The sequence below is a fragment of the Chelonus insularis genome, unplaced genomic scaffold, assembly GCF_013357705.1.
Source record: "Chelonus insularis isolate UGA/USDA-ARS -01 unplaced genomic scaffold, ASM1335770v1 contig_399_pilon, whole genome shotgun sequence".
In the NCBI taxonomy this organism is placed as follows: Eukaryota; Metazoa; Arthropoda; class Insecta; order Hymenoptera; family Braconidae; genus Chelonus; species Chelonus insularis.
Genome location: NW_023276554.1, coordinates 784,803 through 798,199, shown reverse-complemented (window position 1 = coordinate 798,199; position 13,397 = coordinate 784,803). Strand labels below are relative to the sequence as shown.

At 30.6% G+C, this 13,397-nt stretch overlaps 6 protein-coding genes across 8 annotated transcripts; 2 read left to right on the top strand and 4 right to left on the bottom strand.

Annotated features, from left to right (window-relative positions):
* Positions 1–153: 153 nt before the first annotated feature.
* Positions 154–4,660, bottom strand: LOC118068237 (uncharacterized). 3 transcript variants are annotated; one of them, XM_035085488.1, is made up of 5 exons: positions 3,896–4,018; positions 3,633–3,704; positions 3,472–3,534; positions 2,805–2,967; positions 155–2,736 (listed from the first exon to the last, which is right to left on the bottom strand). In XM_035085488.1, exons 2-5 carry the CDS (start codon positions 3,701–3,703, stop codon positions 466–468), a joined length of 2,568 nt encoding a protein of 855 aa, XP_034941379.1. In that variant the 5' UTR covers position 3,704; positions 3,896–4,018; the 3' UTR covers positions 155–465. The 3 variants fall into 3 exon arrangements, with proteins under 3 accessions (XP_034941380.1, XP_034941379.1, XP_034941378.1); XM_035085487.1 differs by lacking the exon at positions 3,896–4,018 and adding an exon at positions 4,530–4,660 and having other exon boundaries at positions 157–2,736; XM_035085489.1 differs by lacking the exons at positions 3,472–3,534; positions 3,896–4,018 and adding an exon at positions 4,530–4,660 and having other exon boundaries at positions 154–2,736.
* On the bottom strand, positions 4,415–5,397 carry LOC118068243 (THAP domain-containing protein 4-like). The gene is made up of 2 exons (XM_035085502.1): positions 4,751–5,397; positions 4,415–4,663 (listed from the first exon to the last, which is right to left on the bottom strand). Exons 1-2 carry the CDS (start codon positions 5,126–5,128, stop codon positions 4,538–4,540), a joined length of 504 nt encoding a protein of 167 aa, XP_034941393.1. The 5' UTR covers positions 5,129–5,397; the 3' UTR covers positions 4,415–4,537.
* A 67-nt stretch (positions 5,398–5,464) lies between these two features.
* Positions 5,465–6,245, top strand: LOC118068244 (protein YAE1 homolog). The gene is made up of 2 exons (XM_035085504.1): positions 5,465–5,638; positions 5,737–6,245. The coding sequence occupies exons 1-2, from the start codon at positions 5,558–5,560 to the stop codon at positions 6,103–6,105; spliced, it is 450 nt and encodes a 149-aa protein (XP_034941395.1). The 5' UTR covers positions 5,465–5,557; the 3' UTR covers positions 6,106–6,245.
* Positions 6,103–8,245, bottom strand: Rpt2 (26S proteasome regulatory subunit Rpt2). Its single transcript, XM_035085497.1, has 5 exons — positions 8,105–8,245; positions 7,880–7,999; positions 7,142–7,703; positions 6,683–7,069; positions 6,103–6,602 (listed from the first exon to the last, which is right to left on the bottom strand). Exons 2-5 carry the CDS (start codon positions 7,880–7,882, stop codon positions 6,232–6,234), a joined length of 1,323 nt encoding a protein of 440 aa, XP_034941388.1. The 5' UTR covers positions 7,883–7,999; positions 8,105–8,245; the 3' UTR covers positions 6,103–6,231.
* Gnpnat (glucosamine 6-phosphate N-acetyltransferase) lies at positions 7,999–9,399 on the top strand. Its single transcript, XM_035085501.1, has 5 exons — positions 7,999–8,152; positions 8,467–8,572; positions 8,655–8,717; positions 8,809–8,936; positions 9,140–9,399. The coding sequence occupies exons 1-5, from the start codon at positions 8,135–8,137 to the stop codon at positions 9,374–9,376; spliced, it is 552 nt and encodes a 183-aa protein (XP_034941392.1). The 5' UTR covers positions 7,999–8,134; the 3' UTR covers positions 9,377–9,399.
* Positions 9,400–9,452: 53 nt separating this feature from the next.
* Positions 9,453–13,302, bottom strand: yata (N-terminal kinase-like protein yata). Its single transcript, XM_035085496.1, has 12 exons — positions 12,865–13,302; positions 12,621–12,764; positions 12,391–12,519; positions 12,101–12,312; positions 11,904–11,994; positions 11,332–11,814; positions 11,028–11,249; positions 10,688–10,940; positions 10,445–10,615; positions 10,114–10,382; positions 9,932–10,040; positions 9,453–9,830 (listed from the first exon to the last, which is right to left on the bottom strand). The coding sequence occupies exons 1-12, from the start codon at positions 12,976–12,978 to the stop codon at positions 9,700–9,702; spliced, it is 2,328 nt and encodes a 775-aa protein (XP_034941387.1). The 5' UTR covers positions 12,979–13,302; the 3' UTR covers positions 9,453–9,699.
* Between the last annotated feature and the right edge of the window lie 95 nt (positions 13,303–13,397).

The following is a 13,397-nucleotide window of genomic DNA, read 5'->3' as shown; positions in this document are numbered from 1 at the left end:
CCTAACTATCACTGGACACATAGGGGTAGTGAAGAAGTATCACTAAACCAGCCAAATGAATCTTTTTTATTTTCGTTTATTTTTCAAACTATTTTTATCTTAGGCAAATTTACACAGCTACTAACATTTCTATAACTGTACTTTTAAATCCAATAACAGAATAATTTATAAGTAAACTCATTTAATTCAATACAAATCACTTTTAAAATTAAAAACTTTCCTTTATCTAAGTCTTAAATGGACTTTGAATCTATTAATCACATTTTTTATTGTGCTAAATTCTTCTTTTGATCTTGAGGCTTTTCTCCCCTACACACGATGATAGTCTTAATCTTTTATAGATCAAACAACTTTTGTATCTTATCATATAATGTCCTTAATAAAAGTATTCTTTGATATATTTCTCTTTGATTCAGTATGTAAAATAGATTTTTATTTGAGCCGATTAATAGAAAACTTAATAGTTTAATTGAAATCAAATTCATTTTCAGTATTAGATGCATTTACTTCCATGGTACTGTCTGTATCTGACTCTCGAATTGTTTGAATGTCATCATTCTGTTTCTTGGAAACATTATCATTTGTAAGAGTATTATCTTTTTCGCTAGTTTCATCGATAGATTGATTTTCTGCATATTCATTATTATTGGCTTTGGTATTTGATTTTTCTACTAGACCATCTTCAACTTTTTCATTACTTTCAGAATCAATTTTTTCTTCTTGACATGCTTGATTCTCTTCTTGATACGCTTGATTTTCTTTTACAGAATATACTTGATTTTCTGGATATGCATTACTCTGGTAAAAGGCTTCATCTTGATTAGAATAATTGTAATCATTTGGATCATAGACCTGATTTGGATCCTGCACGTAAGTTTCTTGTTGATAAGCTTGATTAGGGGCTTGAGAATATTCTTGATATTGTTGATTGGGATCTTCTATATATTGTTGATTTTCATCCTGAACATGTTGTTCATCTTCATTATATTGTTGATTCTCATTATTGCTATATTGTTGATCTTTAAATTTGAAATTAGGATCTTGATATTGAGCATTAGGGTCATTCATGTACTCTCCATACGGTTCATACTGATAATGTCCATCTGTATTTTCTATATATTGTTCCTGTGTTTCATATTGATAATCTTGATTAACTTCTGTTTGATATTGTTCTTGATTGTACTCATATCCTTGATCAACGTCCTGAGGCATTCGTTCGCCTGGTTCATAAGCTTCTAGAATATTTTCTTCATTACTTTCAACATGAGGTTCATTGAGATTTTTGACTGCTTCTGTATTATTTTTCATTTGATCATTTACACTGACGGCGTCTTCATTGTTTTCTAAAAGTAATCCTTCATTTTCAGCTTTCATTTGATCTTTTTCATTGTTTATGGCAGAATTATGAATGCTTAGCAAAGAATTTGCAGTTTGAATGGCTGGTTGTGTAAAATTATTCAAGTTAGATGTCTCATCAATAAATATTTCTTCCACCTGCTTTTCTACATTCTCGATACTCGGATGTTGGAGATTAGGAGTAAGTTGGAAATCTTTCTCGGTTTTTTCTGATTTTACAGAACAATTTGCAGGAACATCATTCAATTTGTTATCTTGTGAATTAAATTTTTCTTCATCTCCATGAATATTTTCTTTCTCCGATTCCACATGAATATTAGCATCGTCATTTTTTTGAGATTGCTCGAGAACAGTATTTTCAATCGGTTGATCTAATTTTATGACTTGTGTTGCAATATTATCATCAACTTTAGCCTTCATGAGTTCGGATTTCTCTGGTAATACGACTGATTTTATATTTGAATCAAAAAGTGTGGAGTGAATTAATGTTGAAGGATTAATTGGTTTTATAACATTAAGTGATCCAGGAATATCATTTTCTTGAGACTTAGATGATGGTAAGTCCTTTGAACAATTTTCTGTATGACCTTTGTCAACAATTTTAGAAACTAAATCATCAGCTATAGCTAAACCGTGATTAACTTCTGGCAATATGATTTTTTCTTTTCTTTCTTCAACTGGCAAGTGATCAAGACCATCATCTGACAATGTCACGTTTAATAAGTCTCCACTTGTATTTTGTTCATGATCAACTTCTTCAAGACTTTGATCATGATTAGTGTGAAGATTGCGAATTTTATTTATATAGCTTGCTAAATCATCATTTACATTTTCAACATAGTTTTCTTTAAGATTAGGCATAGATGATAATAAATCTTTAAATTTAGACGTTTGAGGAGTTTTTGGAGGATCTAAATATCGAAAAGCTGATGACTCTCTAGCTATTAAATTCTTTCTCAGATCTCGTTTATAAAAGTCGTTCAAGTCAACGGTGTAATCATTTTTCCAAGTATGGATTGGAGATTGTTCAACGGTATATTTAGATTCAAGATTTCTTTGATAATCAGCAGAAGGAGTCAATCTATTTTGTAATAATGGCTCACTATGAACTGAAGGTTTAAATAACAATGATGATGATAGTGTTCGAGGAGATATTTGTTTTAAAGTACCAACTGGTTTGTAATGATTTTTGAATGATTCAGTTGTTTTTAATCTTTCTTCATAATTGTAAAGAGGTGCAGAAGTAATTTTTAATTTATTTAATGTTTCTTTTTTTGTCAGCCTATCTTCGTCTTGACTCATCACTCCACTGTCACCAGCTAAACTATTAGCGACTCTTTGATTTGCATGTGCTCGTAGTAATGAAGCTTCATACTCTCTCTATGTAAGATAAATAAAAAAATTAATTGGAAAATAAATAAAAGTTATTGTTTCAAAATTTAACTTACTTTCAAAGTATGAAGTTTATCCGTTTTCGCACTCATCAAAGCTAAACTGGAATCAACTTTATCTAAAGCGTCTATAAGTTTATGATTGCGTTCATCCCGTAACCTTTGTTCTTCAAGAAACTCGATATACCGCATCCGCAATTTGTTTATACAAGCCTCATGTCTGAAATAACAATTACATTGACGTCAACTAGTTGTAATTGTACTGGAATACCAAAACAAACTCAGTGGAAATTAACCGAGTAAACTGTTGCAAACATGCTAGTTGTAACATTGAATTTTAAGAAGAGGTCCTGGTACCAGGCTTTACTCTATCGTTTGTCATCGATTTTTATCAAGGACTAACCTTAGACACATCTTTTAAATTTATTGTATTGCTGCTCAATTTTACGGCTGTGTCTGAACTTAGTTTATTTATGTTTATTTTATGTTACCAAAATAAAAAGGGTTTGTATTATCGATCGTTGACATTTTTAACCAGGTCGTATTCATGATCGATATTTGGACTAAACTAATTTTAAGGGTTTGTGTAAAAGATGCATGCAATGATAAAGTGAAAAAATTATTTCTACTCTCAACTTGAAAAAGTTTAAATACATCAATTCATGATAAATTTTATCTAAATCTCTACTTTTTTTCTTATTATTATTACTTTATTTTCACACACCTCGTACGAGATTCTAGCTCCATAAAATTGAAACGTTCCTCCAGTCGAATTCTATCTTCTTCACTTTATATTGTGCATGAAAAATTAATTTAATAAATAAATAACAATTTATTTTGTTTTATAATTAAATTGTCTTTTGAATAAATAAATATAATAAATACCTTTTCCGTAATTTTTCTTGAAGTTCCAACATCTCTTTGTAATAACTGTGGTCACAATACGGAAAAGTCATGCTGCACAAGATAAGAAATATCGTGACATATTGATTGAAGTTTTACTTGTAATTGTTTATTTGCGTGTCAAGACTTAAAAGACTAATTGTAGGAAGTGATAAAAGGAAAAAATTAATTTAGAAATTTTCAATTAGCAAAGAGAATTAAATGAATACAAATTTTCCATTGAATACGACCGAACAACTCTAGACCTTCACAAGCAACTGTCGCATTGAAGAATCGTGACGCGCCCAACACAGGGTAGTTAAGACTATTCTATGTACAGGTGTTCCATCCCCTTCCTTGCTATCCCCTTGGTTGGTTTTTATCACAACAGTTGTTTTCACGTGTCACTAGCATAATTATATATTATAATAATTTCAATAATATGTTACTCTTATTATTTTATTAGTGTATTATTATTTATCGAAGAATAATAAATAGTTTATGATATAAATAAAAAATATGCTGATGTTATTTAGCAATGAAGCTTGGAAATTTTGCTTGTACAAAGTGGTCGATTGAACGAAATTTATATACATGCAGACAAAAAAGCGTGGGCGGTTTGCATGTCCGCCGAAAATTAAGTTTCATAACTTTAATATACTTTTATAAATTGTTAGATAGTTTTTACTTTTGTATGATTGTGAAATTAAAATCCGAGACTATGAGCTAATGTAATGGCAAGTGTTGAGAAACGAAAATTATTAGTTAAAAAATATAAACTAAAATTGGTGGAAAAATATCCATGAAATCCATTAATATATTTGAAATTCTGAGACAAGTTTACAACTTCTTATTATGTATTAATACCTTCTGAATATTTACATCTAAATTTGCACTTACATTTAGATCTATGATTCAGGTGTTTGCTTTATGTAAATAGCATGCAAGTGTTCAGTTAACTCGGGAGTAGCAGAAGTCGCCATACAGACGATTTGCTCCAAAGAATTGTCATTTTTTTTAAATTCTCTTTTTACCTGCAAAGAATAAGACAACAAAAAATATGTAAGTGGTGATCAAGAATCTATTATTCAAAATCATTTGTTGAAATAAAAAACTTTTACCTTCACAACAGCTGGATCCTTACTACCAGATACTCTAGTAATTGAAGTAGAATTTAATATAATGGAATTGTTATCAATAACACCTTCTTCAATAGTTGTCAATCCAAAATTATGAGACAAAATAAATACAACTTTGTTAGTTCCTGGAACAACCTTTAAAAAACCAACCTCTCGATGCATTGGATTCTTTTTTTCAGAGTGCCAGCTTTGTGCTTCATAATTTAGCATCGGTTGACCAATGGAAGAAAATTTGATTTCTTCGTGATATTTAAATGGAGAAATAGTAGGAAATTTACCTTCTCCAGGTATCTCAGTTCTCCATGTGCCTTCTAACCATGCCAAAGATTTTAGAGCATTATGTATTGGCAAACGGATCATGACTGAGCACAGAATAACAAAAGAAGTATATTTTTTAGAAATAAATCAGAAGTATGCTTTATTGCTAATATTTAATTAACTTTATGCAATTTATAGGTTAAGCAGTGCGAAATATCGTATGCAGAAGAATTCTCTATTAAAAACATAGGATCAGCAAAATTTTGTGTTATCACAATGGAAATTGTTTTTCTCCTAAATTTATTGTTTGCAAGCAATGATGATAAAAATCTAAGATGGCAAACTTGCACAGAGTTTCACAATTCTTTCACATACCATATGAGAAATTACCAACTGAGGTACATTTTATTTCAAATAAAGTTTCCGATCATAATTTTTTTATACCTTTGTCGAAGAAAAAGGTGATGAATATGGCGTTTACCATTTCATTCATCAGCTTTAAAAATAAGAGATATATTGATCATTCAAAAAATGGATGACTTGGACGATGGTGATGAAGCTCTACAAATTGGAGAAAGAACTTGGAACCGTGCCGTTAAAGCAGCCGAAAAAGTATTTGGTTTAGATATATAGTTAAAAAATATTTACCACTTTGCAAATGATAGCAGGTATGATACACTAAAATATTTATAATATTTATCATTTTATAGGAAGGTTTTCGTGAAGGAGTTGAAGAAGGAGCTGATCAAGTTCTCCAAAAAGACTTTGATGAAGGATATGAAGATGGATTCAGAATAGCTTTTATTCTTGGACACTATAAAGGACTTGCTGCTTTTTTATTCAAAAATATTGATCATCCAAAAGAAATTAATGATATTTTAGAGATTACAAGAAGAGGAGCATGTTATATTTGTGAGGTTGAATCAAAGCAAGAAAATAAAGACGACGATGAGACAATTCTTCACAATCATAGGGAACATACGTTAAAAATATGTAAAAAATTAAAAGCGTACTTTGATCCTTTATTAAAAAATAAAGGCATTGATACTGATTTTACAAAAGAGTTAAATCTCGAATAATTTATCAATAATTATTTTTATTATTCTTATTAGTACACGGTTGAAAAAAAACGAATCGATTAACTGCCAGGCAGGCTTGGTAATGAAAAACCCATTGTATTATTGAGATGAATAAATGAATTTTTTTTACAAATAAAGTCCTTCTGGTGAACCTTCTTTTTTTCTGTAAAGAACACTCTCTTTAGATTTTTTGAAATCTTCATTGGTGACTTTCATACGACGTTCACGTAGTGCCATGAGCCCAGCTTCGGTGCAAATAGCTTTTATATCAGCACCAGAAAGATCATCTTTCGCCATAATTAGCTCTGATAAATTCACATCAGGTGCTAAGGTCATTCTGGATGTATGGATATTGAAGATACGTCGCTTAGTCTTCTCATCTGGAAGAGGAAACTCTATTTTTCGGTCAATACGACCGGGACGAATTAAAGCAGGATCTAAAGTTTCGATTCTGTTTGTTGCCATTACTACTTTTACATCTCCACGACTGTCAAAACCTGTTAATGTTAATTTATTAGTACTCAATGTCATATAATTTATTTTAATTATAAAGAAAATCTTAGAGTTAAAATTTTACCATCAAGTTGATTCAAAAGTTCTAACATAGTTCTTTGAATCTCTCGTTCACCACCGCTGTTACTGTCATACCGTTTCGTTCCAACAGCATCAATTTCATCAATAAAAACAATAGACGGAGCATGTTCTTCTGCTACCCTAAATAGTTCTCGAACTAACTTGGGTCCATCACCCAAGTATTTTTGAATAAGCTCAGAACCAACAACTCTGAGGAAAGTTGCAGACGTTTGATTAGCTACTGCTTTAGCAAGAAGTGTTTTTCCAGTACCGGGAGGTCCATATAAGATCACTCCTTTCGGTGGTTTAATACCCATTTCTTCATAATACTCTGGATGAGTTAAAGGCAGCTCGACAGATTCCTTTATTTCTTGAATCTGAGTATCAAGACCTAGAAAAATATTATTAATTTAAACACAAATATATTATGTTGAATTTAAATGCTTAGAGAAATAAAATGTACCTCCAATATCAGCATAAGTCTCTTGCGGAGCTTTCTCTAATTTCATTACAGTAACCATGGGATCAGTATCATCTCCAAGAACTCCAACAACAGCATGAACTTTATGATTCAATAGCACTGAGCAACCTGGTTCTAATTGATCCTTATCCACAAAAGAAAGAATCGATACATAATGTTCAGAACCAACTGAAGTAGATACAATGGCATGATTATCATCGATAATTTCTTCTAATGTTCCTACAGACATTGGAGTTCCTCTGAGATCATCTACTTTGGATCTTTCTTCTTCATTTTTTTCCTCTTGCGGCTTTAATCGCTCTTGATTTCTAATAAATTCTTCTTCCATCAATAAATAATCCTTTATTCTTTCGAATTTCAAAAGTTTCAGTCTACATCTTGTATGTGGAGTAACTTGCGGCAATTTTAGAGCTACATCCGGACCTTTAGTACGCCTTTTTTTCTTGCCGACTCGTGTTGGAATTGGAGGTTCATATTTTTTCTTCTTATCTTTGTCATCTTTTTTATCTCCACCAGTTCCTCCAGCACCCGATTGATTTTGACCCTTAAAAAAATTATTATAAAGATTAATATCTAAAGCTAACCTATACATTACTTTGATATACGAAGAATGTAATAAAAAATATTGTTGAAATAAACAGAATTGTCAGAAAAGTAAAATTTATTCTACAGAGTATTTTAATTTATTGACTTTCTTTAATATGAACATATTATTTTTACCATTGTTGCTATTCACTTTGACAGTCGACGAAATCACAAGTCACTGCAAAATTTGCAGGCTCTCGCCATGTTGAATTCTATAAAAACATTCTCACCAATCCTATTGGCTGCTCTGTAAACCTACAATGGATGTAAATCTCATAAGTGGGAGAATAAATTCTGCGATCCACGTGAACACGATAGAAGAACAAGTTTTCCTTCAACTTTTAAGACAGTTATACATACCTGTTAACTCTCTACCTAAAAGAAAAAACAATGAATGGACCGCAAACCGTAAGACTTAATTTCTACAATACTTTGCCAATTTTTTTCATTATTTCTTACTTATACTAAAACAATGAGTTTTACATCAATATAATTATCGAAATAAACAAACTTATCAGTCAAATGCTTATTTATATTCTATCAATTGACACTACATATGACAGCTGTAAGTGTGATTGAATTTGATATGACCTTCATTATAGTTGCAAGTAGTGTAAGAAAATAATTGAAAAAATTGAAAGCAAAGTACAAAGCAAAATTAAAAATAATTTCAATAAAAATGTTTAATTGTTCAACAAATTATTCATTGTTTTATTTTAAAGAATGATGAAGATTTGGAGCTCTTCCATGCCAATCTATTGGATCGTTTGCCTAATGATGAAAATGGATTATTAGTTCGACCACTTAGACTATCTGATTATGAGAAAGGTAAACAAATCTTAAATACTTTGTTTATACTACAACTGAAAAAAAAAATATTTCATTAATTGCATAATGACTTTAACGGAAGGTTTTATCCAGCTGCTGGAACAACTTACAGATGTTGGAGGCGTAACAAAAGAACAATTTTCAAGTAAATAATCGTATAAAGAATATCGATTTTAAATTCATTATACTTACACTTGGAAGATTTCGAATTATTAATTAAAAATTTTTTAATACAGATAGGTTTTTAAGCATGAAAACATCTGGAGGTCATTATGTGGTTGTTGTTGAAGACTTAAATAAAGGAATAATTGTAGGTAGTGCAACTTTAGTTGTGGAGCAAAAATTTATTCATAATTGTGCATTGGTAAGAATGAATAATTATTGAACTTAAACAGTTATTATATTTTCGAGTAACTGTAAAAAATACAATCGACAAAATCGTGCTATCTAAAAATATTCTAAGTAATTGAAAAGTAGATAAGATAAATATAAATCAACAATTTTAAGTTGAAGTATAATTTCTAAATTATTTAGCTAGAATAATGCTTTTACACTTATTTATTTCAGAAAGGACGAGTTGAAGATGTTGTAGTGTATTTACCTTACAGAAAACAAAAACTTGGTAAATTATTGGTGGAAACAGTTACACAGTTAGCACGACGTTTACGATGTTATAAATTATCATTAGATTGTCGTGATCATCTTATAAAATATTATGAAAAGTTGGGTTTTAAACAAGAACCTGGCAATGCAAACTCATTAAGTGTACGTTTTGAACCTGCATCAGAGCATTCGCGATTGTGATAACAACATGAGACAATTTTTCTGAAAAAAAAAATCAGTTACTGTACACCTTTGTAAAAAAAACTATTTATCAAAAATATTTTCTTGATGTGTATATTATTATATAACTAATAATTAATTGAAATATTTGTAAAATATTTTCATGAATGAATACAATAGAAAGTACTTAACATAATAAATCAATTTATAATATAAAACATATTTAGATATGTAGTTATTGAAATTTTTATTTCATATTTAGTTCTATATCAAGATTTATTATACAATAATTAATTAAAAATGGCTTTGATTAGTTCATTTTTTAATTAATTAACATTTATACATTAAACTTTCTTGGCAGGAGGACTGGTTCTTAGCTTTGCTGCTCTTTTGGCTTCCATTTGTTTTTGTCGAGCTAACTTACGTTCTTCTCGTTTTTTTCGAGCTTCTTCAAATTTATTTGATCCACTCACTCCTAAATTAATTTAAAATTAATCATTATTAATCAAACGCATTTCTCTTCTCTAGTAATAATTAAAATATAATAACAAAAAGTTTTTAACATAACATACTTACCAGATCGTTCGATCGATTGAAATTCTTCAAGAACTTGAAATTCTTGATCGTCCCAGCCACTTTCGGAACCCTCATTCTTATCTCCAATATTTTCTGTTGCTTCTTCCTCCTATAAATATTTTTTACGATTATACTCATAACATTCAGAAGATTTCAAACAAAGAAATAGTAACTGGACTAACCGGTTCTTCTTCCAAGCTGGCCCAATGATCATTTTGTTTTGGTGTGGTAGCAGATGGAGTGACAGTACTTGTCGAAGTTGTTGTTGTTGATGACGGCTGTTGTTCCATATCTCCCCAATTATCAGCATCCCAATCCCAATCACAATCAGAATGGGTATTAGCAGTATTCTGAGAATCATGATCATGATCAGGATCTAATGAAGTCATACTTGTCGCACTGCTTGTTGTTGCAGTTGTACTAGCACTACTTTGTGAGCTACTTGCTTGTTCTGAAAAATCAATTTTATAAATAAAAAATGATACGTTAATTTATATAAATTTTTTAACATACCCAATGATGCCGGTTTATTAAGTAAAATTCGAGACGTAGTTTGAGGATTGGAAGACTTGGGAGTATCTGATTGACTTCGATAAAATTTAGCAGTCATTGTTGTAACAGCCCAACCAGCCCACGTTGCTGCTGCATTACTTAGACTTGGTGTTGCTGTATTCACATCAGCCTCTGAAAATTTTCAATTATCGAGTATTGAAATTTTATAATTTAATGAAGAAGATTAAATATAAGAATATTTACCCATTGTTTCTCGTAAACCAGGATCTTCAGAGACTCTTTCTAGTTTAGTCAAGAATCCTCGTATTGTTCGAAAAGCATTATCACGTACACTTTTGTCTGGATCAGTTGTAAGAGGACACAAAGCTGGTAGAATACGATTTGCAACTTCTTGTAATAAATAGTATTGTTGTGTGATTGCGAGTGCCGATACACTAGCACTTCTAGCGGGTGGAAAAGGATCTCGGGTACCTCGAATGAATGCTCCTATTAACACCTAAAATTTTTTAACATCTCATAATATTTATAATACACTCTACAATTTATAATTTTGATCAATAAAAGTATAAGACAACTTATTTACTTTTTGCCTAATTTGGGGATGAAGATGTTGAGCTATTTTTCCTAAGCATATAGTTGTATTCGTTCTTATTCCACCTTGTTCATCAGACGATTGAAGTTTAGCAAAATACCGCAATGTTTCGACATTCAAATTATTGTAATCTAACTTTGGTGCTAGATGAATGATTGATTTGATTGTTTGTTCTCGAACTGCAGGATTGGTATCAAGAAAACCACGAGCTACCTAAAAAAGATGCATATATGTATATAATAAATTATAAATTTCAATTTAAATCAATACAATATAAATTTAATAAATACCATACCTGAGGAAAAATCGCATCGTTGACAGTAGAAGGCTGAAGGTGACTAACAAATCTATCGAGTTGTTGTAAAAGACGCAATCTAGTTGCTCGATCATTTGAAGCAAATAATTTTACAACGCAGGGCACAACCCTTCTTTGATATTCGGCGTCAGGTAATTGATTTCCTAATTGTAATAGAGGTGGTAAGACAGCACTACCTGCATCTCCAAATTCAAAAGCTGCCAATAATTGAGGCAAAATTTTATATCTGCCAACTCCTTCAGGAAAACTATCCAATTGACCAGCTAATTGAGAAAAGAATCGTCCTTTTTCACCCTTCTCTTTCATTTGTATCTCTTCAAGAAAGAGCAAAGCATCAACAAGATCATTTTTGAAAAATCCACCATTGCTACGGCACCTTGCTATCACATCTGCTGGGTTTGGTCTTCCGTCAGGGTTTATGCTTGTTAGTTCTTTATAGACTATTAAAAGCTGCTTTGGAATCTACGCAAAAAATATATGTATATTAAAAAACTCATATTAAAGTGAAAATTTTATTTTAATTAAATATATGTTAATAGATGGTAATGAACCTGTTCCATGGCTTTGAGGTTGGCTCTTTGTCCCAAAGGTCCATTGAAAGCCTCCCAGATGAGACAGCCCAGACCCCACATATCGATTGAGCTGTTTATATTTACTCATCAGTATCACAATTAAAACCTAAATATTTGAATATAGATTTCCAACACTTTGATATATGTTAATAAAATGTTGAAACGATTGGAATTACCATTTGGATGTTGGTTTTGCATTCTCTCTAGCTTCTGGAGGTATGTAGGCTTGCAAAGTATGTGGCAGTAGTGTATACGGTGCATCAATCGTACTCATATATTCTACACAGCCTAATTTCCATTCTCCACTTTCCTCATTCACAAACACCGAGTACAAATTTACATTATTATGTCTCAAATTTCCATCATTATTTAAAAAACTGAGAGCTCTCTGTGATTGAAAAAATCATTAAAAGTTTTCTGTAAGATTTATATTAATCAACAATGTAAGTAATAAAATAACACTTACAGTTATTTGAAAAATTCCCCAAGAAAAATATAATTCTTTTTTTAGACCCTCGCCAATGTCAATTTTTTTTAATAATTTACTGTGTAAAGGTTCAACTCTCTCTGTTGCCAAGTAAATAACTTTGTCAGTCTACCAAGTTAAATAATTATAATTAATGTTGATTATATGATGCTGTACAATATTAGTCGTAATTTCAATGACTTAAAATTAAATTTTTACTTAAATAATACCTCAAGGCTATCAACATAAGTAAGAATACTTGGATGTCTAAGAGTTTTTAATCTTTTCACTGCATTTCGTGCTATTTCTAGTTGAACTTCACCACCAGCTTTAATGTCAAAGACAAATACAGACACATCATCTCCTGAAGAGCCCTAAAAGAAAAATACTCAAATAATTCATAACGAAAATGTATAAAATGTATTTAAATATATTAAAATATTTGATAAATTTCTTTTGGTATGTTAAGGTTACCTTTTTCTTAGCTCTGTACAGAGTCCAAATAGATTTACCATCTAAACCATCAACGATTTCTCCTATTTCATAAGGAAAATCCTTCGTAGGATCTCGAGAAAATAATGACCACATAATTCCTTCGTTTTCAATCTGTTCTATCTATTAAAAAAATGAATTTTGTTCATGTTTCTAACATATAAAAGAATCTTATCACTTGCACTGACAACCACGCATTAAATTCACGTCACTGTCAATTGCACGTCATCTAATTATTCCACAGTTTTGTTCTTGATTAAATTTACTTAACATTAAATTTTTAATAATGCGTTGATAATAATTAATTTTTTTAATTGAAAATTTTTATTCTTTCTCGGTATAAAATAAAGATAAAAGTAAATAGCTAAAAAAAGGGTTTAGACTAGGAGTATACAATGACTGAAAAGCTGAACTAGAGCTGAATCAAAACCAAACATATGTACGTGTTCATCAGCAAAAACTATAATAGAAATGAGAACCACTGTTCATTAAAAGGGTTCTCAGCATATGTAAGT

Bases quoted from the DNA above. Each gene is read 5' to 3' on its own strand.
- LOC118068244 (XM_035085504.1), top strand. From the start codon at position 5,558: ATGGATGACTTGGACGATGGTGATGAAGCTCTACAAATTGGAGAAAGA. The intron at 5,639-5,736 runs GTATTTGGTTTA...ATCATTTTATAG, and splicing joins CCGTTAAAGCAGCCGAAAAA to GAAGGTTTTCGTGAAGGAGT.
- Gnpnat (XM_035085501.1), top strand. The intron at 8,718-8,808 runs GTAAATAATCGT...TTTTTAATACAG, and splicing joins AACAAAAGAACAATTTTCAA to ATAGGTTTTTAAGCATGAAA. The intron at 8,937-9,139 runs GTAAGAATGAAT...TATTTATTTCAG, and splicing joins TTATTCATAATTGTGCATTG to AAAGGACGAGTTGAAGATGT.
- yata (XM_035085496.1), bottom strand. From the start codon at position 12,978: ATGTGGTCATTATTTTCTCGAGATCCTACGAAGGATTTTCCTTATGAA. The intron at 12,765-12,864 runs GTAACCTTAACA...TTTTTCTTTTAG, and splicing joins TGTACAGAGCTAAGAAAAAG to GGCTCTTCAGGAGATGATGT. The intron at 10,616-10,687 runs GTAAATATTCTT...GAAAATTTTCAG, and splicing joins TGGTTTACGAGAAACAATGG to AGGCTGATGTGAATACAGCA.
- LOC118068237 (XM_035085487.1), bottom strand. From the start codon at position 3,703: ATGACTTTTCCGTATTGTGACCACAGTTATTACAAAGAGATGTTGGAA. The intron at 3,535-3,632 runs GTATTTATTATA...CACAATATAAAG, and splicing joins CAAGAAAAATTACGGAAAAG to TGAAGAAGATAGAATTCGAC. The intron at 2,737-2,804 runs GTAAGTTAAATT...TATCTTACATAG, and splicing joins ATAAACTTCATACTTTGAAA to AGAGAGTATGAAGCTTCATT.
- Rpt2 (XM_035085497.1), bottom strand. The intron at 7,070-7,141 runs GTACATTTTATT...ATATTTTTCTAG, and splicing joins GACTTATGCTGATATTGGAG to GTCTTGATACTCAGATTCAA. The intron at 6,603-6,682 runs GTAAAATTTTAA...TAACATTAACAG, and splicing joins ACTTTTGAATCAACTTGATG to GTTTTGACAGTCGTGGAGAT.
- LOC118068243 (XM_035085502.1), bottom strand. From the start codon at position 5,128: ATGATCCGTTTGCCAATACATAATGCTCTAAAATCTTTGGCATGGTTA. The intron at 4,664-4,750 runs GTAAAAGTTTTT...TATTCTTTGCAG, and splicing joins AGGATCCAGCTGTTGTGAAG to GTAAAAAGAGAATTTAAAAA.